This window comes from Drosophila elegans, unplaced genomic scaffold, assembly GCF_018152505.1.
Source record: "Drosophila elegans isolate 14027-0461.03 unplaced genomic scaffold, ASM1815250v1 contig_476, whole genome shotgun sequence".
In the NCBI taxonomy this organism is placed as follows: domain Eukaryota; kingdom Metazoa; phylum Arthropoda; class Insecta; order Diptera; family Drosophilidae; genus Drosophila; species Drosophila elegans.
The window spans coordinates 6299241-6324570 of record NW_024545863.1 but is presented as its reverse complement, the minus strand read 5'-3'; the positions used below and the strand labels follow the sequence as shown (position 1 = coordinate 6324570).

The following is a 25330-nucleotide window of genomic DNA, read 5'->3' as shown; positions in this document are numbered from 1 at the left end:
CACCGTGGTGATCCAAAAACCCTGAGATAGGGGGTAACGAGAGTATCGAGAGAGAGAGTAGAATCATATTTGTTTTTTTAATGAATTTAACATCATATAAATTTGCATGCTAGCACAAGCAATTTATTTTAAAATTTGCAATTATAACAAGATTAATTTTTGTGCTCAGTTGCAATAATTAATTATATTTTTTGAACTATTATTTATTATTTACCATTTACAGGCCAAAATCAAAAATTATATTTTCTTTAGCATATTCATACTCAGGTGGTAAACTTTTGTGGCCAAGCTGGTCCGTCTCATACGGTTTTCCGCGAATAATTTGAGCATGGACGAAGCAAAGCGAGTTCCCAGCCTTTTCTGTGGCCCTATGCAGCTGGCACACAGGCACAAAATAACAAGCAATAAAACGTGTACGTGTCTAAATTTTAATATGGTTTCAGTCCGCACATCCAGTTGAAATGTTCATGTACATTCCCCTGCATTTGTGGAATGTTGAATGTAGGATGTGGATTGTGGGTGGGTGTTTGCTAGTCCCTGTTTATTTGACTTGCTACTTATTTATTACGCAGCATAATGAAATTTCACGTAATCCTCATTAAAGCCAGAACAAAGACTCCAAAGGACTTGGGGGTTCGGGTAAACAACTTCAAGGCTTCCATGTGTACATTTGCACATTCAAATCTCAGTCATGACTCAATTTCAGCGAAAATACATAGCAGAGAGGTCGTCGAAGGAGCCGCCCACTCTCCATTCACACACAGATTATCGACATTTGAAGCACAGAAGCAGACACAAAAGCCAGTCAGACGTCTCCATCGCCCACACGTCCAACACAAATAAATCAGACAATGCATATAAATCTAAATTGTATCGCATTGTGGCCCCTCAACTGCCTTATTGGCAAATTGGCGGAGCCAAGGGATTGGCATTGGCCTTTGTGTACCAAGCTTCCTGGCTCCTTCGAGCACCTGAATCGAGTATCCGAGTATCCGAGTATCCGAGTATCCGAGTATTGGGTACCGGTTCGATTGGCTGCCACGTTGATTTCCCATCGATTTTGGCTGCAGCAAATTTACCCTTCTTTTTTTCTGCGGTTTCTATTGTGCTGACAGCGCAATTATCTGTGAAGTGTACTGAAAGCTGAAATTTCAGCACTCACTCAACAGGATTCAAAGTTCCAATTCCAAGGGGGGGAAGGGGGGATTGCAGTGCTTAAGCCCCTTAAACAGAAGAGATTCTTCAGCATACTAGGCACGTTTGTGTAAACTCCACGACCAGTTCGACAAACTGTTCCGGCTGGTCCTCGTACACACAGTGTCCTGCGTCCAGGATCTGCACCACTGTATTGGGGAAGTACCTCTGCATCACGGCGATGCTGGACGAGGTCACGAACTCCGACTGGGAGCCGGCGATGAGGAGCACTTCGCCCATGAAGGGACTCAGTCCGCCCAGGGTGGACTCGTAGTTTATCATCAGTTCCGCCCAGGAACCGAGAACCGCCCGCGGATTCACTGCCCAGCCAAAGGTGTCGTCCTGCATCTTGCGCAGATTGTCGACCACTCTCCGCAGCTCGGACACGTCGTGCACCACGTCCTGGAACAGCGGCAGGATGAACAAGCGTCCCTCGGAGAGTGATAGATTCGGCGGAATGGTGGGCGCCACCTGAAGCATCATCTCGAACACCTGCCGCGTGAGATAGAAGTTGCTGGGCACCGGTGCCGGAGTAATGTCCACCAGGATGACCCGCTCCACTAGCTGTGGCTGGGTGAGGGCCAGCGTCATCATCGCCCGACCGCCCATTCCGTGTCCGAGTGCCACGATCTTGCTGAGGCCCTGGTGGGACATCAAGGCCTGCACATCGGCGGCCAGGTGCATCGGCGAGTGGCCAGATGTGTGGGGACTTATTCCATGGTTCCGGGCATCCACTGTGATCACCTGGCGCAGACCCTCCTGACTCAGGTTGCTCGCCACATGGCGCCAGGACTCCAGTGAAAGGTTGAGGTCGTGCATCACCACGATCGGAGGCGCCTCCATCTGGTTGCGTGGCGTGCTGTACGAAACGTACTCCAGTCGGGTGCTCTGGACGAACGACGAGTGGTAGTTGCACAGCGCCTGAGCTCTAGAAAGGATTGAGCTGAGGATTCGCCCTCTTGCCATGATTACGGAAAATTTGGAATGCCTTGCCTCCTCTGCCGGGAACTACACTCAAAATGTGAACTTTACTAGTTGATTTTGTCAAGTATTTTTAAACTGCTTTCGCTTCTACACAAAACGGAAAAATTTCGAGGGGCTCTTTTGTTACATTTATTCTTAAACTTTTTGGTAAGACAAGTTCAGTTTTAGCTGTTGCTATTACCACGTACTTTTGATAAGAAAAAAACCAAATTAAAAACAACATAGACTTTCCTATTCCTTTTTTTTCTAATGTTATACAGCTAATACAAAAAATAACATTTATTCAATTAAGTAATAAGCATTTCCTTAGCAATTGTGGCCTTTTATAGAATGAACTACTTAAATTAACACTAAAATTTATAGATTCAATTAAGGGTTTTAAATTTTAAGAATTCAGTTCATAATTTCTTTTGGTAATAAAAGAAACATTTTTAATTTCAGTCATCGAACAGCTGGAGGTATACCTGGGGATATCACGAATACGCCCCGTTGAACCGTCTCAGCAGCATTGTTAAGTATTAGTCGTAATCCACTGGGGCTAATGCCTCGTTTAACGCTCCGGAGTCTAAATGCTTTCATGTCCCTTACAGTTGCGGCTGCCAGTACAAATCCCCAAATTGCGTAATAAATAAAATGCATTTGCGTGGAAAATTAGGAAATGGCAGAGAGCACTGTGAGTTGGGGGGGAACAAATTCAAATTTCCACATTTTCATATTCTTACATTTCTACGTTTTTACATTTTCATAATGTAAACTGGCTGGGCTTGCCATCACAGAGGGCATAAATCATGGCGAGTGCTCAGACGCAGACACAAACAAATCGCCTCAGACATTACTTGTTACTTGAATTCCCTTTTGCTTGCACAAATCGAAAGATTACTAAGGAGTTTGTTTGTTCTTTAAAACCGCGCCAACGGACCCCATCGGATGGCTGGAAACGAAATGAATGCAAATTTCTCAACTATTTTTACTCAGAATCTTCTGCCTTTGAACTTCGACTCGATTTGGCCACCAAAATGGAACACTCTATCTCCGCTTGATCCAGCAGTATCCAAGGCACTTCATATCCAATTTCAGGCTATTGACACAATGAAGCACCCTTGAGTAGTACTCCGCTAGCGCAGAAGAACATAAAACAAACTAAAGAAATAAAATGGAAACCTCATTTGAAGTCATAAAAACGAACTTTCGAATGCAAACCGAAAGTTGAAGTCATGTTCACCCCTTTTCCAATCAGCTACATTGAAAAGTTTAGCGACAATGAAATCCCCGAATGCTGAATTGGAGCCCCCCGAATCAGACCCCGAAATGCCCATCAAAGGTTTACCTCAGTCTGTCAGCGCATTCCATTCTGAGCCTCGGACGCTGTCCTATTGCCACGTCGCTAAATACCTGACAAGATTGGGGGAATGCCTTTTATCTCCATAGCAGCACAAGCTCGTCGAGATTGGGAGCGGAAAGCCGGTAAATTTATCCGCGCAGGTGCCCTGAACTCCCATTCAGCAGGAGAGCTGAATGCAAAATAGGATTCTCGGAGAAGCACTTATAAACAAAAACAAATGCATGCAACAGATAGGAACTTTAAAGACAAGTTGATTGGCTTTAAAATGATAAAAAGCTTACACAAGAATTAAATAAAAAGGGTAATGGTGACATCTACAATATCTACAATTTTAAAACCTTTTTGAATCCATAATGGAATTGTCTAAATCACATAGTGTTTACCGGTTAATTTAATTTTCAACGGTTCGTGTCATGGATGACATGGGAACACTTTCAGTAGCCAAGATTACAACCACGAGCTTGTAACCGTTTCGCAGGTTTAACGATTGAGTAAGAATTTACAAGCAGGACTTTTGAATTTCGAAGTTGTTTTTTCCCTAATATTAAAACCATGGAAGAATGAAGTATTTATACTTCTTGTATGTAAAAAAATAATAGTTATGACTCTCTTAGTTTGCATGGAAATCGGTTTCAAAACCGTAAAAGAGTTTTAAAAAACAAAACAATACTTTTTTAATTTTTATAGATTTGTTATTTGACCTATACCATGGCCTTCCTTTTATTTAATACGCAAGGTTCTCTTTTCATTGGCTTATAAGATAAAACCTGTATCTTAAACTCACACTGTAAATTAAAAAATTATTTTAAAAGTACACCCAAAAAATATTGTCCTTATCCATTGTTAATTTTAAACTATTGGGTATGAAAAATTTGTCAATAAGATTAAGTAAATACCACGAAAGTATCAAACAAATAAATTTGGCTTAAAAGTAAGCCCCTAGGCTAAATTAAACAAAAAAGTATAAAGTATACCGTACATAAACGGAAATAATTTATCTTTGAAAATTTTCTCTGCTGTTTTACCTATTACTTTTTTTAAGAATTTAAATACCCTGTAATTAAAAGTTCCTCTTCCACAGTTCTTTTTTAAACGCCGGAACACCCGAAAACGCCTTAGCAACCCTCAGTCATGGACAGCCAATCGAAACGCGCCAAACTGTTGCCAATCCAAAATGGCCTCCAAGCAGATGCTGCTGTCCGCCGGGGAGGAAAATCCAATAAGGAAAATACGGAGCCGGACCGAGCTGACTTCGCAGTCCGTAAGGACAATCAGAATTTATTGCAACGCAGTCTTCCAAGCAGAACAGACCCAAGGTCTTCCCATTGCAGTAGCTATCCGATTTGGCAGTCGACCGTTAAGAGTTATGCAGCATCCGCATCCCAGTGACCAGCCCACCTACATGCCGGAGGTTCCGTTCCAGCCCCTTTGGGGTCAGGAAGCCCCACCGCCGCCCATAGTGCCATACCAGGAGCTCATTGCCGGATTTCCCTGCTCCGATTTGTGTGAGCATCTCAGAAGGATATATCTTGGAAAAACATTTATAATATTATATCCATTTTTACAGCTCTGTGGCAGCGCTCGCAAGTAACTCCCCTGGTGGCCCAGCGTCCGTCAACAAATGGAAGGGCCAACGGCTCGTCCAGCTCCTCGAAGAAAACCCGTCGCCGAGTGGCCTCGATGGCCCAAAGGAGAGCTGCAAATATCCGCGAACGCCGACGGATGTTTAACCTGAACGAGGCGTTCGATAAACTGCGCCGAAAAGTGCCCACCTTCGCCTACGAGAAGCGACTGTCCCGCATCGAAACCCTTCGCCTGGCCATCACCTACATCGGATTCATGGCGGAGCTGCTCAGCGGCACGCCCTCGAATTCCCACAAGTCCCGCTCGGACGTCTATGGCAGCATGAACGGACACCATCAGGCGCCACCGCCGGCGATCCATCCTCACCACTTGCATCCGGCGGCAGCCTATCAACGCGACTTTGCGTCGCCCTACAATCACAGTTTGACCTAGAAAGGTTAGTCGGGACACCAAATAATGTAATACGGTTATTATAATATTAACTTCAAATTGATTTGGCAATATTGTTTTTCTGTGACTCAAATAACCTACAAACTTCCATATTCCTTGTCAGAAAAATTTATGTTTAATAATTGTAAATATAATTAAAAAGAGAATGTTTGTTTAAAAAACAAAATTAAATACTTCTTATTAATACCAAAAGTGTGAACAGTTTTTGGGGAAAATTGTAAATATTTGTGAGTGTATTTATGTATACATAAAAACCACATTTATGTTATTTCGCTTAAAATAAATAAAAAGAGTTTTTTATTACCGGAATTCATTCATAATAAGTATAAACATACAAGGATCCGCAAAAGGTTGGCGAAAAATCTAACACAGAACAAATTAGTTGCGTAAAATCAAAAATCAATCGTTCGGATACGACTGAGAAGCATTTGAAAGTTGATTTGAAAGATAATCTAATATGGTAAATTAAATGTTAAACAAATTAGTAGTCTAAATTTGGTGGTGGTTTAACAGTCAAAGGAACCACAAAAATACACCTGATAATCCCCTTAAACACAACCCGCACTTGTTTTGGAATAAAAAACTTGGGCCAAACCAAAGCGAACCATGTCGTAATTTGCGTGCGAATCTGTGCAGCTGCTGGAGGGGAACACATGTCCACGACCACTCGGTGGCCTCAATGAAGTCACATTGCATACGGAGCAGGAAGGTTTGCTAAGCGGAACCCGGAAAAAGAACAAAAACTATTATACAAAATTTGACAAGGCAAACAAAGCGTGAAATTATTATTAATAAATTGAAGCAATCGCGAAGCAATTGTAGCAACCCCTAACCAACGACAACCCAGGAACAAGTGTAACACTTGAGGGATTGCCCGTTCCCGGCTAAATACCAAGGAATTTTTGCGTTCAACGCCCATTGCCAGCAGATTAGCGCCCCTCGTCCGGAGACCAAATTAATTTGGAACGGATATTGCACGGACATCGGGTGCGGAAGTCGGAAAGTGAGCTGCTACCTGAGGGTTGACTTCGCCCCTTGTTGCTGATGTTTTGCTAGTTTGGTGTACAATATGTTTTGATGGATTTGTGACACTTCATGCCGCATTAGATCGCTTTAACCCTAGGGGTTGCTCGCCAAAGTGCCTTCACGTGTCAGCGATTAGCGCATCAGTAAAGTCCTGGCTATCTTTGCTTATACATATAAGCCTTGATCTTAACTCCTTACGTTGATCTTTCCGTCACCTGTGGTGTGGGAAATTAGCTTAGTCTATTAAAATGTTTTATTTAGACCCTGCCACGTGTGCTATGCAAACTTTTTCCCATAGAGAGTCACCATACTCATCCATCGACTGAGATTGACTACCCGGATCCCTCTCCTTACCCATTGTATGTCAAATCGCTATGACAAATGAATTGAATTTTGTTACCATTTTTGGCATTTTTCGTAGTTTTTCGACACTTTTTCCGGGCTGAATTAGGGCAAAATCCAATATATATTAGGTCATGATAGATGGGATTTAGCAGCAAATATAGCAGATGTTTTCAGAGCTACTTAACAGTTCTCAGTTTGTGCGAATTAGAATTGTACTCTAATTGACTTATCTAAGGTAACTTGAAAACCAACAATCATGTTTGCCTGACTTCGTAAATTTCAATCATATAGCCTACATGCCCTATCTACGCACTTATCGATTCTTGTGTACAGCGATAGGAAAAGTATTTTCTGGGTTTTCTTAGTTGCCATAAAGTTGCCGGGCCAAGTTTAGTTGTCCGTTGATAGAAGTGAGAAGAATGTCGAACCCGATTCTAGTAACGCAGCTTTCTCAAGACGTCTCTTTGCCAAATTGGCTGGATCAGCAGGAACTCGAACAGTTGGTTAGGCAAGAGATTCCGGAGTTTAGAAAAATCGAGAGCTTGCGTAGTAAATGGGAGGTTCAACTGTCCCAGCCCGCTGTCTGCGTTCAGCTTCACGTGCTCGTGGCAGGTAAGAACTTAGAATAATATTAAATAAGTTTATCAATTAACAATAATCTGGGCACAGAAAACAAGAAACGCCAAGTGAATTACCTAGTCAAGTCCGAAGAATCGGTCTCCGTTGGGTTAAAAGTACCCATTAAAGGGGATTTCCAATCGGAGCGTCACATGCACGAGACCGTACTGCCTGCCCTGGAAGAGCTCTATGGAAATGCGGACAAAAGGATTCACTTTAGTCCGTCAATCTTCAAGACCACACAGAAATCTAAGCAAATTTATTTAGACTACGTCCTAAACAAGGGCTATGCCGTGGCCAATAGCCTCAAAGGCTTGTCCGTAACCGCCATGATGGGAGTTCTTTCCAAACTGGCTGCCTATCACGCCGGGACAGCTTGCTATATAGAGAGGAATCCCGGCAAGATAAGAGAACTTCCAAAGCTCGGAGACCTGTCGAAATTAGGTGAACAGGGTGACGAACTCAAGGGCTTGTATCAAATGCGATTTCACGAGAGCCTACGATCGAACAATGCCAGGGAGTACGAAGATAAGGTGGTAAGTACTGTGAACTTTTAGATACGCTTTTAGTTAATTCAAAAATTCGTAGAAATCATTTCAAAGGTATGTGAAAGCTAATGCAGACATTGTGGATTTGAGAAACTCCTTCAATGTTATACTAAATGGATCCTGCTGGCCAAATAATGTGCTCATTCAAGTCGATGCCTTTGGGAATGTAAAGGATGCGCTCTTCAGCGCCTTTAACGCAGCTAAATATGGTCCAGCTGTCTACGATCTTTTCAGTATACTTCTCACAGCGCCGGCTGAAAAATCTAGCAGATTTGACGGCTTCGTAAAGTACTATCACGATAAATTGATTGAAAATCTAAACCTTCTAAAGTTCCGAGGAAAGAAGCCCAGTCTCACGGATCTTCAATTGGACTTGCTAAAATATGGTCACTGGGGTAGGTCAGAAAAATATAGTTGCCTAATCGGAAACTAATTGTACTTTAAACAGCTTTCGAGTCTGCCACGGAAATCCTACCGATAATGCTCTCGGATTTTGCCAGCAACGACATTGATGAGCTCTTTAGGAATCCTGTGTTCGGGGAGCAAATTAGAGAATTACTGCCCTGGTTGGAGAATCGTGGATACTTTGAAGAAGACTAGACACTGTTACGCAGCATATAAATAAATAAAATACATATTTACCAGCTTAAAGAATCACCTGAATATTAACTTAGATAAGATAAACGATGAATGCACAATTTGTAGGGTACTTTAATAGTAGATGTGAGGATAGGCAACAAATGAAAGCACTCATCTGAATAAAAAAGCTTTAGGGGGATCATCATTTTGTTTGGTTGTGGGGAGAAGAAATTTGATAAGAGGGAGATAAACTAACGCGCATTTTGCAAGTCACTGTCGCAAAAAAAAGTCACCGTAATTGTGAACATACAAAAAATAGCTCAAACCTGATCATCACCGTTCAAGCAGTAAGAACAACTGTTAGACTTGGGCATTAATGACTGATTAGGTTTTTTTGTTCTTAGATCACAGGTCCACCCTGATCGAAAAGCATTCCCACGCGTCGGTCTTTAATCAACAAACGAAATTGAGCAAAAGCTTTTGAAGTGGAAAGCTCTCAGTCATTGGACCAATATAAGCCAGCCGCACAGAAAGTGGCGCAAATTACGGATCCAACAGGTAGACAGAATGGTTCAGGGCAAAGAAAACATCTCCAAGGACAAGCTGCCGGCTTGGTTGGATCAGCAGATGTTCGTGGAGTTTCTAGATCGCGATTTCCCGAATCTTAAAACGATCAAGTCGTACAGATTGGAACCCTCAGCCGGAAAAGGGGAGAACTACACATCGTTACTTCTAAGGGCAAATTTCGAACTGGAACTAGATGGTAAGTTAATATAGATTAACAATAAAGTTAAGAGTTAGGTAAACAATTTGAAATGATTATCCATAAACAAACAGTAACTATATTGAATGTTAACTCTTGAATGTTAACTTAACTTTACTGATTTTTTATTTAAATTAAATTGACTTTCTAGATATTTTGTTTATATTTTAGATGGCTCCTTAGAGAGTATCTCCTACATGGTTAAGCTTTTGCCCAATTCCGAAAACCGTGATAATGTAGCCACGTGGAAGGTTTTCGACAAGGAGCGCACAACATATGGAGAATATATTCCGGAATTCGAGCGGATGTACAAAGGGGCCGGAAGAGATATTACCTTTGGACCACAATACTATGAATCAAAGACTGCACTGGAAGAGGAGCTTATCGTGCTGGAGGATCTGAAGAGGAGGGGGTTCGTCAATGTTAACCGCCACAATGGCCTGGACATGCTGCACACTGAGGCCACTTTGGAGAAACTGGCACAATTCCATGCGGCCTCCGCCGTGCGATTTGAGCTCAAGGGAGCCTATCCTGCCATCTACAACCGTAACCTGTGCAGCGAAGAGGACGGCTTTAAGGACTTTCGTGATACTCAAATGAAGGCCTTCGTCGAAGCGCTTCCACTGTACGATGCCTCTTATCTGGCCAAGTCTGTGGTGAGTATCTTAAAATAAAACCCAAACTAGAAAGCATAAGTACTGAGCACTTATATTCAACAGGAATCCTTTGGCAGTCAAGCGGAGGACATGTTCCAGGCCACTGCTCCCCAGATCGAAGGCGAGTTCCGTGTGCTGAATCACGGTGATGCCTGGTGCAACAACTTCATGTACAAGTACGATGAGGCCGGAAAGCTGATCGAAACGTACTTCGTGGACCTGCAGATGAGTCGGTTCTCGTCACCTGCCCAGGATTTGCTTTACTTTATCCTATCCTCCACCCAAGTGGACATAAAGATAGCACAATTTGATTACCTAATCAAGTACTACCATGAGAAGCTCACTGAGAGCCTTAAGCTACTGAAGTATTTAAAACCACTGCCCACGCTGAGGAGTCTACATCAGTCGATCTTCACCCACGCAGATTGGAGTGAGTTAAGAAAATAATTTAAATTATAATCTAATCCACTTTCCTTGCGCAACAGTTCCGACCATTGTGACCGTTCTCCTGCCAGTTGTCCTGGTCGAGGCCAGTGATGATGCCAATATGGACAGCTTGATGGACAGCGAAGCCAGTGGAGCAAAGTTCCGCAACAATATGTTCAAGAACCCCCGCATAATTCGACACCAAAAGGAGATACTTCCCTGGGCCCATCGTCGAGGCGCCTTCGAAGTCAGCAATTAAATGTTAAAACTGTTGATACTTTTTAGTAAGTAAATAAAGACAATGCTATTATCAGTTCATAAACTTTATCTCTGATTTGTACTTAAAGCTTGAGCGTTAGGTTTATCAGTTGAATGGCTGTTATCACTGAGTTTTTGCTCGATCACAGTGAGTCACACCCACTCAATGAAATGTTTAAAATCGCTTACATCGTTAGAGCGAAAATTGTCGACGATAATGAAATAATTAAATTATATCAACACCGATTTGAGCGGCATAGCTAGGAGAAAGCTTTGGACGGCACACATCAGTTCACAGCCGTTCTCGCAATTGAACGGACGTACGAAATTCGGGAGCTCCAGTTCACGATGGGTCTGCGTAGTTCCAAGTCAAAAAAGAGCTATGAAGTGGTCGTTGCCAGCACTCAGAATCAGAAAAAGGCCTCGATGAAAAGTTCTCGGTCAACTAATACGAAAATTGAGGGGTCACCCACTCAATCTGAGCGACCAAACCCTAGCTCGGTAATAGAGGAGAGCAATTTGAAACCTAAGTGGCTCAATGAAACGCTATTCGAGGCATTACTCACCGCGAATGTCGCTCAGTTCTCAAAGATAGTGGGTTTTCGGGTAACACCCGCCATGGCCCCTGGAGAGAACTATGCCACTCTGATGCTGAGGATCAGCATAGATGTGGAGCTAATTGGTGAGTTAGCTGAGTTTTCGGCAAAAAAGGAAGTACTTGACCAAATGCACAATCTTGCCTTTCTAGAAAAGGCCATAGAAAAAGGATTATATTCGTGTCGCTTGGCGATAAGTAGTATCTCAACTTTATTTATGATCAGTGCACAATAAATGCCTGCTGTTTGGGTCATTTTTTAATAACAAGTGCATGTCACCTAATAATTAACCTGCAACCAGCTGAACGGAAATGCCAATCTGGTGATATAGTAAACATAGCAAGTAACCAAATTTTGTTTTATTTTAACCCATTTGCCAGACAAGAGCACCAAACTGGTCTCCTTCATGATGAAGGTACCACACAAAACGCCCCAAATGGAACAGTTGCTGGCCATGGCCAACTTTTTCAATAGCGAGAATGCAGTGTACTCGGATATTTTGCCAAAATTGGAGGAGCTTTACAAGGTCAAGGGGCTGGACATCACCTTCGCACCCAAAGCATTTCAACTGGACTCCAAAAAAGAACCCAACTTGGCCAACACAGTGCTCATGAATGACATGGGCCAGGATGGCTTCAAGAACTTAAATCGCCTGGAATGCCTAAACTTGGAACAAACTAAGTTTGCACTGAAAAAAATGGCCCAATTTCATGCGGCATCTGCCATGAATGCGCAGGTGAATGGACCCTATGCAGATATGTATGTGAATGGAGCCTTCGGTGGAAACAAAGAGGTTTTGATGGCATTTTTCGAAGGAATGATTTCCTCCTTCCGATTAGCTTTTATGGCCAACCTGAAGAACTTTGATAACGGCGAAGAATTCCGTGAAAAGCTGGTATGCCTCTACTTTACATATTCAAAAGCAAAGCACTTAACAAATCTAATTCTGTTTTAAGGAATCGGCATTCTCGCAAATCACTTTAGACTTGGAACATCTAATGAAAGTCGATCCCACTGAGTTCAATGTACTGAACCATGGTGACTGCTGGATGAACAACCTGCTGTTCAAGGTCGACTCTAAGGGCGAAGTGGAAGACATGGTGTTTGTCGACTTCCAGAACCCCAAATACGGCTCTCCCACTCAGGACTTGTTCTATCTATTAATCACCTCGGTGCACATAGACTACAAGCTGGATTACTTTGACTTCTTCATCAAGCACTACCACGAACAGTTGACCAAGCACTTGGATATTTTGGGTTACAACGGTAAACGGCCCTCGCTGAGGGAGCTCCACATGCAGATGTACAAGAACGGAAGTTGGGCCCTGTTCCCCTCAATAAGTGTGCTGCCCGTAGTGCTCCTGGATCCAAATGAGTCGGCCACGTTTGAGAATTTCCTTGGCGACACCGAGACAGGCGCCAAATTCAAGAACCTCTTGTATGCCAACAAGCGCTACAAGGGCTACATCGAAAAGATTCTACCCTGGTTGGACAATAGAGGTTTCTTGGAGGGCTAGTAAGTTCAAGGCATATTCTGACAGGTGCGATTGGCATTTGGTTTAATTATTTTTCCTTTCAGCACTCAGCCCACGCCAACTGAAACAGCTTTATTGGATCATTGCGTAAATCCCAACCAGATTCTAGACTGGCTAAGTGTAAGCGACTTTGAAGAGATCATTTCCTCCAACGAACCCCAGTTTCAGAAGATTGTGAGCGGTGCTTGGAGTTCGGCCACGAAGGCAGGTGACAACTTCGCCTCCAAGCTTTTAAAGATTGATATACAAGCACAACTCAGAGGTGAGTAAATCAAAACAAGGCAGAAATATAAACTATCACTGGTATGCTCAACAGATAAAAGTGTCAAGACCTACTCCTACATACTGAAAGTGCAACCACCGAAAACCACTGACAACTTCATCGACCTTAATATGTTTCCCAAGGAAATGGAGATGTATCGCAAACATGTGCCAGCCTTCGAGAAACTCTATAAGGAGGCAGGCTTGACGGTCACTTTTAGCCCAAAGTCCTTCGTGCTTAGTAAACCTGTGAAGGAAGAATATCTCTTAATGGAGAATCTTCAGACAAATGGCTTCAAAATGGCTGATCGCATGAAGGGATTGGACATGGAGCACACAAAGAGCTCACTCAAGAAACTGGCCCAATGGCATGCGGCTTCCATCAAGTACAAGGAACTCAATGGATCCTACTCCCCTCTGTATAACGATGGAATTTATATTGAGCAGACGAGGGATCTGTACCATAATATGTTTGCCCAGGCCAAGTACACGTATATTGATATATTTGGAAAGTTAAAGGGCGCCGGGGAATATCTGCATAAGCTGGTAATATTTATTTCTTTACATAAGCCTCCGAAATTGCCAAGTTTTTGACTTTGAAATTATTCTATAAATAGTCACGTATTTTGGACAACCATGTAGACCAGGTCATCGAAGATGCCAAAATCAATGAGGCAGAGTTTAATGTACTTAATCATGGCGATGCCTGGATAAACAACATTATGTTTCAATACGACTCTGAGGGGAAACTGAGGGAAACCGCGTTGCTTGATCACCAGAATGCGAAATACGGCAACCCAGCTCAAGATCTTTACTATTTCCTAATGAGCTCTGCAGAGCTTGCAATCAAGGTCGATAAGTTTGATTATCTGATCAAGTGGTATCATGAAAATCTAGTGGAGCACGCGATTTTGTTGAAATACAACGGATTTGTACCCTCCCTAAGTGAACTGCACTCTATTTTGTTAGAACATCCAGCTTTTGGTACGTTGGTTTGGAAAAATAATAACCATTTTTGGTGTAATATAATTGTATTTTTGCAGCTGTTGGCACAGTGATCAGTACCCTAACCGTTTGCCTGAATCAGGCCGATGAGACCTTAAATCCTGAAGCATTTTTCCTCGAAACGCCGGAATCGGAAGCCTTTAGACGGCAGCTACTTGGTAACGAGCGTTACAAGGCCCATATTGAGCGGGTTTTCCCTTGGCTCGCTAGAAGAGGTCTACTTGAGCCTTAAAAACACTATTCAAAATGTGATACGATTTACGAAAGGAGTCTTCCGTTGGACAATTACACCGAGAAAATAAGCAAATAAAACAAACTTTGGCTTAAATTATTTACCATTTTGTTGATATTGATCAAATAAAGTTAAAGAAAAATAATAATTATTCTTGTTACCTTTAAAAGCGTGTAAAATTAGAAAAGCTGATTAAATAACGAGGTTTGCTTGAGATTAGGAGTGTATAACTAGAGAGCCCAGTCGTGTGGCAAACATCAGTTCACCGTCGATCGCCCATTTGAACGGACGCGAAACGCAAGTTGCGACTTATATTTCTTGATACTCAAAAACAAAGATCTAAACGATGGGTCAACGATCGTCAAAAGCAAAGCGGACCTATGGAGTGGAAACTTCGGGGTCTGAAAAGCAGTCAAAGCCAACGGCTAGGGTGAACTCTGATCCACCTGCTGTACCCACCAAGTCGGAACCAGAGGTTGATCGAAGCAATTTGCTGCCCAAGTGGCTGAATGAATCGCAATTTGAGGAATTACTTGTAGCGAACATACCAAAGTTTTCAAAGATAGTGAATTTCCAAGCGAAACCCGCCATGTCCCCCGGAGAAAACTATGCCACACTTATGTTGAGGATCAGCATAAATGTGGAGCTAACTGGTGAGTCAATGAGATGGGTTACTTCGATACCATTTATAGCACTAAGTCGACACAATCTTGCCCAATTTCTTCGTGTGGGCCTGCGATAAGTAATCACAATTCATTTATAGTCCAATTATTGATTGTTTGACTGCTCACAATGACAAAGCTGATTTTACGCTTACTGCCTTCCACTTACGTAACGTCATAAGAATGTAAGGAAATAGTAATTTAATAAGGTAACTTCATTATTTTTGCCAGACAAGAGTAACAAACTGGTCTCCTTCATGATGAAGGTTCCTCATGACACTCCCCAAATGGATCAGATGCTGGCTATGGCAAATTTCTTTACCCTCGAGAACGCAGCCTATATTGACATCCTGCCGAAAATGGAGGAGCTGTATAAGGCCAAGGGCCTGGACATCGCCTTCGCTCCACGAGCATTCAAACTGGACTCCACAAAGGAGCCCAAGCTGGCCAACACGGTGTTAATGGACGATCTCGGCCAAAGTGGATTCAAGAACTTGAACCGATTTGAAGGCCTTAAGTTGGAGCAAGCTAAATTTGCTATACAAAAACTGGCCCAGTTTCATGCAGCCGGTGCCACGATGGTCCAGGTGCACGGACCATATTCTGATTTATTCCTGTTCGGCATGATGGGAAATAACTTGAATGTTATAAAGGCGTTCATTGAAGGAATGTTGGGATCTTTTCGAACGGCATTCTTGGCCAATCTGGACAAGCTTAAGGACGGAGAAGCCTATCGTGAATCGCTTGTAAGTTCTTGATTTATTTATTTAATTCTAATTTTAATTTGAAATTTAATTCCATAGGAAAAAGTTCTTGCTGGCCTCACTACGGAATTCATGAAGATCGCCACCATAGATCCCACTGAGTTTAATGTGCTAAATCACGGCGACTGCTGGATTAATAATCTGCTGTTCAAGGTGGACTCCAAGGGGGAAGTGGAAGACATGGTGTTTGTCGATTTCCAGAACCCTAAATACGGCACTCCCGTCACGGATCTGCTCTACTTGATCATGACTTCGGTGCACATCGACATTAAGCTGGATTACTTTGACTTTTTCATCAGGCACTACCACGAACAACTGACCAAGCACTTGGATATTTTGGGATTTACTGGCCGACAGCCCTTGCTGAGGGAGTTGCACATTAAGATATTCAAACACGGCCCATGGGCCTTGTTCCCAACCATTTCTGTGCTGCCAGTGGTGCTTTTGGACCCCAACGAGTCGGCGACCTTTGATAATTTCATGGCTGACACCGAAGCAGGTGCTAACTTCAAAAATTCTCTGTACGCCAACAAGCGATATCAGGGATACATTGAACGGATTTTGCCGTGGCTGAAAAATCGCGGTTTTCTGGAAGCCAGGTAAATTCTGAAAAACCTTAATGAGAGCATTTAAATAAATGGTAATTTTTTTAGCCCTGACCCAATCCCAGCTCAGCCAACAATGGAACAACCAGAGCAACCGCAGCCTGAGAATCCCGATAAGATACTTGACTGGGTTAACATTACCGACTTCAAGGATATCATTTCCTCCACCGAACCAGAATTTGAGAAAATTGTGAGCGGCTCTTGGAAGTTGGCCACGAAACCTGGCGACAACTATGCTTCTAAACTGCTAAGGGTTGACATAGAGGCGCAGTTAAAAGGTTAGATTAATATAAGGGAACCAGAAGTATCTTAATCTTAGACCCTACTTTTACAGACAAAAGCTCCAAGTCCTTCTCGTACATCCTGAAAGTGAACACGGCCGATGACATGATCAATTTCTCCGACTTCAACCTGTTTCCCAAGGAGATCGAGGTGTACAGCACTTTTGTGCCCGGATTCGAGAAGCTTTACAAGGATGTTGGCGTGCCGGTCACATTTAGTGCCAAATCCTACCGCCTCAGCAAGGACGTCAGCGAAGAATATTTGATTTTCGATAACCTGCAAACAGCCGGCTTCAAGATGTGTGATCGCCTGAAGGGAATGGACATGGAACACAGCAAGTGCACTCTGAAAAAATTGGCCCAATGGCATGCAGCCTCTCTGAAGTACAAGGAAATCAATGGACCCTACCCTCCCAAGTACGCCAATGGCATCTTTACAGAGCAAACTGCCGATGTATTTAAGGGTATGTTTGCTCAATCCAAGGATTGCTTTCTGCATGTAGTGGGCAAGTTTGAAGGCGTTGATGAGTACCTGCACAAATTGGTAACAATTCTTAATTGTATTTTTGGTACTTTTGTAACCAACTCTTTTTCTGCAGCCAGCCATTATGGATTCCCATGTTGACAAAATAATTGAAGATGCCAAAGTAAATGAGAAAGAGTTCAATGTTCTTAATCATGGCGATGCTTGGATAAACAACGTAATGTTCCAATACGACTCAAAAGGCCATGTCAAGGAAACCTTTCTGCTAGATCACCAAGTCACTAAATACGGAAATCCAGCTCAGGATCTGTACTACTTCATAATGAGTTCCACTCAGCTGGACATTAAAGTCGATCAGTTTGACTATCTTATCCGATGGTACCATCAAAACTTAGAAGATCATGCCAAGTTGTTGAAGTTTAATGGATTTGTTCCCTCTCTAAATGAACTGCACGTAATTTTGCTAGAGCACCCCATTTATGGTAAGTTAAAAAAATAAAGGTTTTAAGTCTCTTTATTGATAAATGTATATATATTTTTTTAGCTGCTGGAACTGTGCTTAGCACCCTGACAGTTTGCCTGAACAAAACAGATGATAACTTCTCCTCCGACGTATTTTGCAAGGACGGTAAGGAAGCAGATCAGAGATTGCAGCTGTTCAGCAACGAACGTTACAAAGCCAATATAGAGCGCATTATGCCATGGTTAAACAGGAGGGGATTGCTTGATGCCTTTACCACCGAAAAATCCTCATAAATACCCTTAGACTGAAGCAATAAAAAACTTTTATAAACCACCTTTATATCGGAGTATTTACTGTTATAACAAACGAATAAGTAAATGTGTGATCACAATTCTAACCTAACAGAGGAAGCTAACACTATTTCCTCCCAAAGTGTCTTACTTCAATGCGAACTTTACGGCCAAAACAATACCAGAAACGAAGATCACAGCCAGAGCCAGCTTCCTTAGATTGGCACGATTTACGCCCTTAATTGTCCGCACTACTTCAATATTCAAGCGGAATACGTTGCGACTCTCTTCGATGAAAGCAGCACGCAGATCGTCGTCAAAAGCTCCGTAGTGATTGTTGAAAACGCGCCTGAGCTTGGCCTTTAAAACAGAGATCTGAAAATAAGGCAGTCAAAGTAAGTATAAGTTTATAAAGAATGTTCTTTATTAGGAATTGTCGTCAGTATCTCATTATTTATTATTAAGTATTAGAAAAAAAAAATAAAAAAATCGTTGCATTTTTTTTTAACGATCATAAATTGATTCACTTTACGTTTAAAAACAGTTCAACTATGTAGATCTTTAAATGAATTTTTCAATCGTTCCTATATATAATAGCTGTGAGATATATTTATTTAATTTTTATAAAATAAAAACCGTAACTGTTAAGGAGTAATTTAAACTTTTTTTTTTTTTCTTCTGTTTTTATTATGGAAGCTATATCGAACCGGATGGTTAAAACTTACATATATATTTATATACTACATGTAATAGAAAAGCCATTTGGAAAAGTTTAGTTCAGATAAATTTAAAACTGAGAGACCAGTTAGGGTAAAAACTAACGGACAGACGGACAAGACTATATCAACTCTTCCAGTGATGCTAAACAAGACTATATAAACCCTATACGGTTGGAAAAGTATAGTGCGTTGCAAACTTTTGACTGATGGGTATAATAAAGGAAACAAGATTTAAGACATGTACTTACCTTTTCGGGAAAGTAGGTTGCTTCACAGCCAGGGGGACAAATGGTGACTTGGGCGGGCATTGGCCTGGCCTGCAAGTCGTCCTTATTCAGAGCAGCATCGGCAGCCCTGGCGGTGGCCACCTCGGCCTCCTTGTCCGCCTGTTTCTGTTGCTCCTCGTCGTCGCTCTTGGAAAATATCCAGAGCTTGCGTGCAATCATGCGCTTCTTCTGCAGCATCTGTCCGCCGGACATCAGGGCCATGTACATCTGGTAGGAGTAGGCAAAGAGCAGCAGCTCGTTCTGGGCGGTTATCTTCTCCAGGTGCTCCAGATACTTTTGGACCGCCGGACGCGGTTCGTAGGAATCCCGCCAGCCGGAACCGTAGAAATAGTCGAAATCCCGCTCGAATGCAGCCGTCCTGTAGAATTCCTTGGGCAGCAGGCGCTCCGGCAAATGGGTCTCGAAGAATTTGTATAGCTCATAGAAGGCCAAAAGGCCATCGTACCACACCTCGTCATCCGAAAGGGCTACGACGAGAAGGGAACATAGGGTAACAAATAGTTATAGTTACTGCAACCATAGTTATCTACCAAGAGCGAACTTTGCATTAACCAGCACATCGGTAAGATTATGCACGTCTTTTGTGGCTTTACGCAACTCCTTTGTGAACGCCATGTCCACGAACTCCACATCTTCCACGTTCTCTGCAGCCTGGTTATCCACTGTTGCTTCCTCGGTCGTTGACATTTTGCTTATGCGCAGTACTTTAACAATTAATAAGCAAAATCTAAGGCATAGATATCACTACGTGATACTTGCAAAATAATACGCCGTCTTTGTTTTGAACTCCACTTCAGTGTGACCGGTTAAGGATATAGGAATATACTAAATACTACACATATATAATAAATATACTAAAAAGGGGTAGAAACAGTTGGTGATTTCAATGACTTCATCAGCTGGTCTTACTATTTGATTTGGGCTGTAGCTGCTTATTTTTATTTTGTTTAGTAAATTTAGAAAAACCTAAGTATAAGAGAACAGTGTTTAAAGCGCAATAATTGTAAGTGTGGGGCAACGAGATCCTTGCCAAGAGAAATGCTGGCAAATTTAATTTAAGTTAGCACGAAAAACGCCTAACATTTAAGCTAACACATGAAATTGACGAACTATTCTTTCACTTTCATTTCGCTTGCAATTAAACACACAGGCAGAGAAAGCAGGGCGACACACAACAAAAACAACAAGTACAATAACGCTTTTGGCTTTGGTTCTGCACTCTTAAACCTATCAACCCACCAACCTTTCTTTCCAATCCCCCCAATCCAATCCAACCCAACCCGCCTGCCCACCCACTTGATTTGACTTTGAAGAAACCCAAAAGCAATGTCGGATCTCTTTACCACTTTCGATAGCAACGGCGACGCCGAGCACCACCCGCACCACCACAACCACAACTCCACATCGTCCGGCAGCGGGCACCACCACGACCCACCCATGGCCTCGCCCTCCCAGCACAGTCCGATGACCAACAACAGCAACTCATCCTCGCAGAACGGCGGCCCGGTTTCCGGTTTGGCCACGGGCATAGGCACCCCATCTGGTGGTAGCAAGACATCCAATCACACAGCATCCGCCGCCGGCTCCGAGAACACCCCCGTAAGCTGCATGGTTATTGGAAGTACCACTGCACCGAATTCCTCTAATCACAGATATATCCCTTTCAGATGCTCACCAAGCCACGTCTCACGGAACTAGTGCGGGAGGTGGACACCACCACGCAGCTGGACGAGGATGTCGAGGAGCTGCTCCTCCAGATAATCGACGACTTTGTCGAGGACACCGTGAAGTCAACTAGCGCCTTTGCCAAGCACCGCAAGTCCAACAAGATCGAGGTGCGCGACGTCCAGTTGCACCTCGAGCGCAAGTACAACATGTGGATACCCGGCTTCGGAACGGACGAACTGCGTCCCTACAAGCGGGCCGCCGTCACGGAGGCGCACAAACAGCGCCTGGCCCTCATCCGGAAGACGATCAAAAAGTACTAGGATCGCAGGCTGGAGGATCGGAACGAGGCTTGGTGTCGGTTTGCCGGATTTCGTGTACGCTACCCGCACATGCCACAAACTATTTTAAGCTCCAATGTAGACTAAAGAACAAATTTACCCCGTTCTATCGTAGATGTAAAAAAATAAATGTACACAGTTGATTTTACATTCAACAATTGGGCGCCGTGAGCAGCAAATGTAAAGCCGTGATCTCCAATAAAACACTATTGCAAAGGGTCTTATCAAAGATTTCCAAAAAAAAATGTATTCGAGAAAATGGTCGGAATCCACTCCACATTACAGTTGGAGTGAGTTCAGTAGTTGTGATTTTGCAAAGAAATTACTGTTGCTGAACGCACCCATTGTACAGTATTTTTAGTTAGTATTTTTCTACTATTGCGAAATTGGCATTTTTCATTTCGCACCTCAATGTCATACCATCAATAATGTTGATTTTCTGATTGTTGATTTGAATATACTTAAAAAGGCTTTTAATTGGCCAAAAAACTGAGGTGCTCGCCATGAAGCTGCCGGTGATTTGTCGCACCTGCGACTCCACCGACACCGACAACCTCCTTAAGCTGGCCACGCCCTCAAAAAAGTATCCGGACAAGCTGCTCTCGGAGATCCTGTGCGAGCTGACCGAAATCAATGTAAACAAAGTTCGGAAAATAAGTTAAGCGGATAGCCTTTATCATTTTAATTACTTGCAGATGGATGCAACCGAGAGCCAGAAACTGCCGGAGTGTTTGTGTAGCGGCTGCACCAAGAAATTGATGGGTGCCTATTGCTATGTGAAGCAGGCGCTGGCCGCCCACGAATTGCTGATGAAGCATCTGAAGAACGGAGCTGCTGCATCGACCACCGACTGCTTGCAGGAGGCGCCCATGGAGCTGTGTGCCGAACAGCACGTGGAGGTCAAGCTGGAGACCGAGGACGAGGACTGTGGCGACAACGATGTCAGCATTGCTTGCTCCGAACTGCCGGAACCGGACGAAATGGATGTGGAGAGCAAGAAGTCCGTGGATCCTCTGACCATGATTGAGACGGTGAAGCTGGAAACAGGACCGCAGAGCATGGGAAAACCAACGGATGACGAACCTGCCTCGGACTTCGATGACGAGGAGTGGGTAACAAATGAATATATGCCAGCTCCTCTAACTTAACCACCAACTGTTGCAGCTCCCTGGATAACCTGCCCCTGTATAAGCGCATTCAAAAGTGGAAGATGGGCAGGAAGTCTGTATTGAAATGCCAGGACTGCCCGAGAAAATTCAAACGAGTCGAGTTTCTTAAACGCCATGAAAACCGCGTCCACAAGGCGGAAACACGCTCGTTCGCATGCTCCCTCTGCATTCGCAAGTTCAGCCGCAGCGAAGCTCTTGAGGCTCACCTGAAAGTCCATCGAAACTCGAAGCGATCGGCAAACATAAGCGAGCACAAGAAGGCCAAGGCGGTAGATCTGAATCTGTGTAAACCGCATGGCTACAAACTAATCGAGTGCATGATCTGCCAGAGCCAGTACAACAAGATTGCCGATCTGCGGCGCCATTTGGAGGAGCACCCCGAGATAGTCAGCCTTTGCGGTCGACCAAATGCGGAGCCTCACGAGCTGTTTTATCCCGACTGCAAGGACCTGGACGAGGAGCAGTTGATCAACTTGATTCGAAAGGATCTGGCGGCGGGCATTTACCAGCGTTTCTATTCGATAACCAACCAGAGTGGCTACGAAATGGACCTGGACAGTTCGGAGACGGATAGCGATCTGGACGGAGATCCCGAGGATCAGCAAAAGAGGCGAAAGAAGAGCCACAAGAGCAGCTACAGCTGCGAGCTATGCCAGCAAAAATTCCCGCGGAAATATCAGTTATACGACCACCAGCGACAGGCCCACAGTTGGTCAGAGGCTCCTCATGTCTGCGGGCGGTGTGATGGACGCTTCGTGAGTCTGCAGCTGCTGCGGCACCACAACGAGTCCCAGTGCCGAAATGCGCAAAAGCGTTTCCTTTGCCACAAATGCCCGCTTCGCTTTCGCTGGAAACACAACCTGAAAACACATTTCCGCGAGCACAGGATCACAGTAAGTTATTCTATAACAAAGAAAATGTGCAACACACAATTTCAAATGCCTTTTACAGAATCAAACCTTTGAGTGTCCAGAGTGCAAGCGGGTCTTTGACAAAAAGAAATCGCTTACCGTTCACCTGCTCAGCGTTCATGCCGAGGAATCTAAACTGATCCCCTGCCAGTGGTGTAGTCGCAAGTTCTACCGCCGCGACTACCTGGTTAAGCACCTGAAGCGGCACGGCCTTAGGGAGCAAGACATTCCGCTGGCCGAGACTCTGATAGCGGCCACCTCGCGGCCAAACGGAGCGAAGCGCATCACCTGCCGGATGTGCAATCTGCACTTTGAGCGCATCGTGGATCTGCGAGCCCACATCCAGCTGGAGCTAAAGCTGTCCCTGTCGTTGCACCAGAGCTACGACTCCCTGCACAATTACTCGATTACAAACGAGTCCGGGTTCGAGCTGCAGCTGGAGGACTCGGAGACGGAAGACGAGATGCAGCCGGGCGGTGGAAGTCGTCCCGTTTATATCTGCGAGCTGTGCAGCGTGCAGTGCAAGCGGAAATTCGAAATGATCCAGCATCAGCGGACGATGCACCGCTTCGACAAAATGCCACACGAATGCGAGGACTGCATATTCAAGTGTGTGTCCAAGGTGGGTTACTTTTGCTTAGTAATGTGGAATAAATTACTTAATTCTTGATGTTTTCAGAGCATCATGGATCACCATCGGCAGGGTCAGTGTAGCAGTTCAGAAAAGAAGCATCAGTGCAGCAAGTGCTCCTACAAATTCATGTGGCCCGATAATCTGGAGCAGCACGTTTTACTGCAGCACAGCGAATCCTCGGCCAGCAAACTTACGGGCGCCAGGTGCTCGACTGGCACGGGTGACCTGGACAAGGATGCCGCCGAGGATGGCGTGCCGCTGCTGCAGTGCCCACATTGTGATCGCACCTATCAGATGAAGTCGCGCCTGAACAACCACATCCGCGATGTTCATGTTAACGGTGACCGCAAGCGCAAGGAGGCGGTCAAGCGTTTCCTCTGCTCCCTTTGCGGCATGGAGACCCAATCCGCTGCAGCTTTGGTGACCCATATGCGACGACACACCGGCGAGAAGCCCTACAAATGCGATCTGTGCGAGATGGCCTTCCCCCGGCACTCGGAGCTGGCCTCGCATCGTCGAATGCACACCGGCGAGAAGCCATTCCACTGCACCGTCTGCGGCAAGGACTTTGCCCGCTCCGACAAGCTCAAAAGACATATGCTCACCCACAGCGGTCTGAAGCCGCACAAGTGCACGTACTGCGAGAAAAGTTACCGCCAGGCCAAGGATCTGAAGCTCCACCTGCAGCAGCACACCGGCGAATGTCCTTTCGTATGCGGCACCTGCGGCGAGCGTTTCATCCAGAGCAGCACGCTGGAGAAGCACCGGCTGATGCGACGCCACTTCGACGAGGTGGAGGCGTGGTTGAGGCGCCAAAAATAGGGGGCTTCTGCAATAAATAAAGTTTGGTCTAGTATAAAAGAATGGCATTGTTTATTCTATAGGTGCTTTAGAAAAATTAAAATGAAACAAATAGAGATTAGTTGTTGGCCACACAAGCAAGCATAGAATGGTTGTTTAAGATTACTTTAGAAATAAGGAAGAGTATGAACATTATCTGAGAATTCAATTTTTAAGACTCCAGTTGCTAGCAAACTTTGGATTTAGTACAATGGAATGATTCAGGAATTAGTTTATTCTACAGTTCCTCAGATCCAGAACGTTCTATTTTGACCAGTTCCACATCAAAGATGAGCACCGCATTGGGAGGAATCTTTCCGCCACCCGCTCCACTTGCTCCGTACCCCAGTTCCGGGGGAATCGTTAGCTTCCGCTGCTCGCCCTCGCACATTCCCAGGAGTCCCTGGTCCCAGCCCTTGATCACCTGCCGGGCGCCCAGGGTGAAGGAGAAGGGAGTGCCACGGGAGTAGCTGCTGTCGAACTCGGTTCCATCCTGCAGCGAGCCCTAGAAGGTTTCCAAATTCGGGGTTAGGTTGGATGACCGGCGAGGAATCTTTCACTCTTTACCTTATAGTGCACATGGACCAGGTCTCCGCTTTTGGCCTTCCGGGTGCAGTTCTCCACGCGCTTCTTGACGCCGATCTTTACCTTGGGCTCGCTGGCCACAGAGGCAGCAACAAAAGCGCAGATTAGGAATAAGTAAGTCAATTTCATCTTGTCACGAGAAAACACCAAATAAATCTGAAGTGCGGTGTGACCGTAAAGACAACTTTTAAAGAAGCTACTCCGATTGGGTATTAAAAGCAAATCATG

The 25330-nt window shown here is 44.2% G+C and overlaps 10 protein-coding genes across 13 annotated transcripts; 7 read left to right on the top strand and 3 right to left on the bottom strand.

Annotated features, from left to right (window-relative positions):
• Window positions 1-414: 414 nt before the first annotated feature.
• LOC108140426 (protein ABHD11) lies at window positions 415-2263 on the bottom strand. The gene is made up of 2 exons (XM_017263151.2): window positions 1163-2263; window positions 415-1108 (listed from the first exon to the last, which is right to left on the bottom strand). The coding sequence occupies exon 1, from the start codon at window positions 2158-2160 to the stop codon at window positions 1243-1245; it is 918 nt and encodes a 305-aa protein (XP_017118640.1). The 5' UTR covers window positions 2161-2263; the 3' UTR covers window positions 415-1108; window positions 1163-1242.
• A 2511-nt stretch (window positions 2264-4774) lies between these two features.
• On the top strand, window positions 4775-5688 carry LOC108140456 (protein Fer3). The gene is made up of 2 exons (XM_017263189.2): window positions 4775-5025; window positions 5088-5688. Exons 1-2 carry the CDS (start codon window positions 4887-4889, stop codon window positions 5534-5536), a joined length of 588 nt encoding a protein of 195 aa, XP_017118678.1. The 5' UTR covers window positions 4775-4886; the 3' UTR covers window positions 5537-5688.
• A 94-nt stretch (window positions 5689-5782) lies between these two features.
• On the top strand, window positions 5783-8731 carry LOC108140819. The gene is made up of 4 exons (XM_017263825.2): window positions 5783-7537; window positions 7595-8079; window positions 8132-8486; window positions 8540-8731. Exons 1-4 carry the CDS (start codon window positions 7345-7347, stop codon window positions 8689-8691), a joined length of 1185 nt encoding a protein of 394 aa, XP_017119314.1. The 5' UTR covers window positions 5783-7344; the 3' UTR covers window positions 8692-8731.
• Window positions 8732-9206: 475 nt separating this feature from the next.
• Window positions 9207-10837, top strand: LOC108140749. Its single transcript, XM_017263726.2, has 4 exons — window positions 9207-9433; window positions 9605-10089; window positions 10153-10519; window positions 10575-10837. The coding sequence occupies exons 1-4, from the start codon at window positions 9238-9240 to the stop codon at window positions 10772-10774; spliced, it is 1248 nt and encodes a 415-aa protein (XP_017119215.1). The 5' UTR covers window positions 9207-9237; the 3' UTR covers window positions 10775-10837.
• Window positions 10838-11022: 185 nt separating this feature from the next.
• On the top strand, window positions 11023-14506 carry LOC108140747. The gene is made up of 7 exons (XM_017263724.2): window positions 11023-11455; window positions 11750-12264; window positions 12326-12885; window positions 12949-13166; window positions 13221-13711; window positions 13783-14149; window positions 14209-14506. The coding sequence occupies exons 1-7, from the start codon at window positions 11122-11124 to the stop codon at window positions 14400-14402; spliced, it is 2679 nt and encodes an 892-aa protein (XP_017119213.1). The 5' UTR covers window positions 11023-11121; the 3' UTR covers window positions 14403-14506.
• Window positions 14507-14658: 152 nt separating this feature from the next.
• On the top strand, window positions 14659-17994 carry LOC108140622. The gene is made up of 7 exons (XM_017263536.2): window positions 14659-15055; window positions 15296-15810; window positions 15868-16427; window positions 16482-16711; window positions 16768-17258; window positions 17314-17680; window positions 17743-17994. Exons 1-7 carry the CDS (start codon window positions 14749-14751, stop codon window positions 17952-17954), a joined length of 2682 nt encoding a protein of 893 aa, XP_017119025.1. The 5' UTR covers window positions 14659-14748; the 3' UTR covers window positions 17955-17994.
• Window positions 17993-19745, bottom strand: LOC108140623 (heme oxygenase). Its single transcript, XM_017263537.2, has 3 exons — window positions 19488-19745; window positions 18919-19424; window positions 17993-18326 (listed from the first exon to the last, which is right to left on the bottom strand). Exons 1-3 carry the CDS (start codon window positions 19642-19644, stop codon window positions 18099-18101), a joined length of 891 nt encoding a protein of 296 aa, XP_017119026.1. The 5' UTR covers window positions 19645-19745; the 3' UTR covers window positions 17993-18098.
• Window positions 19746-19851: 106 nt separating this feature from the next.
• On the top strand, window positions 19852-21106 carry LOC108140624 (transcription initiation factor TFIID subunit 12). Of its 4 annotated transcripts, XM_017263540.2 has the most exons (4): window positions 19855-19960; window positions 20108-20144; window positions 20313-20556; window positions 20625-21106. In XM_017263540.2, exons 3-4 carry the CDS (start codon window positions 20395-20397, stop codon window positions 20943-20945), a joined length of 483 nt encoding a protein of 160 aa, XP_017119029.1. In that variant the 5' UTR covers window positions 19855-19960; window positions 20108-20144; window positions 20313-20394; the 3' UTR covers window positions 20946-21106. The 4 variants fall into 4 exon arrangements, with proteins under 4 accessions (XP_017119028.1, XP_017119029.1, XP_017119030.1 ...); XM_017263539.2 differs by lacking the exon at window positions 20108-20144 and having other exon boundaries at window positions 19852-19960; XM_017263541.2 differs by lacking the exons at window positions 20108-20144; window positions 20313-20556 and having other exon boundaries at window positions 19865-19960.
• A 241-nt stretch (window positions 21107-21347) lies between these two features.
• LOC108140621 (zinc finger protein 420) lies at window positions 21348-24541 on the top strand. Its single transcript, XM_017263535.2, has 5 exons — window positions 21348-21598; window positions 21659-22071; window positions 22128-23025; window positions 23084-23665; window positions 23723-24541. Exons 1-5 carry the CDS (start codon window positions 21467-21469, stop codon window positions 24497-24499), a joined length of 2802 nt encoding a protein of 933 aa, XP_017119024.1. The 5' UTR covers window positions 21348-21466; the 3' UTR covers window positions 24500-24541.
• Window positions 24529-25273, bottom strand: LOC108140626 (peptidyl-prolyl cis-trans isomerase FKBP2). The gene is made up of 2 exons (XM_017263542.2): window positions 25085-25273; window positions 24529-25022 (listed from the first exon to the last, which is right to left on the bottom strand). The coding sequence occupies exons 1-2, from the start codon at window positions 25229-25231 to the stop codon at window positions 24756-24758; spliced, it is 414 nt and encodes a 137-aa protein (XP_017119031.1). The 5' UTR covers window positions 25232-25273; the 3' UTR covers window positions 24529-24755.
• Window positions 25274-25330: the final 57 nt, after the last annotated feature.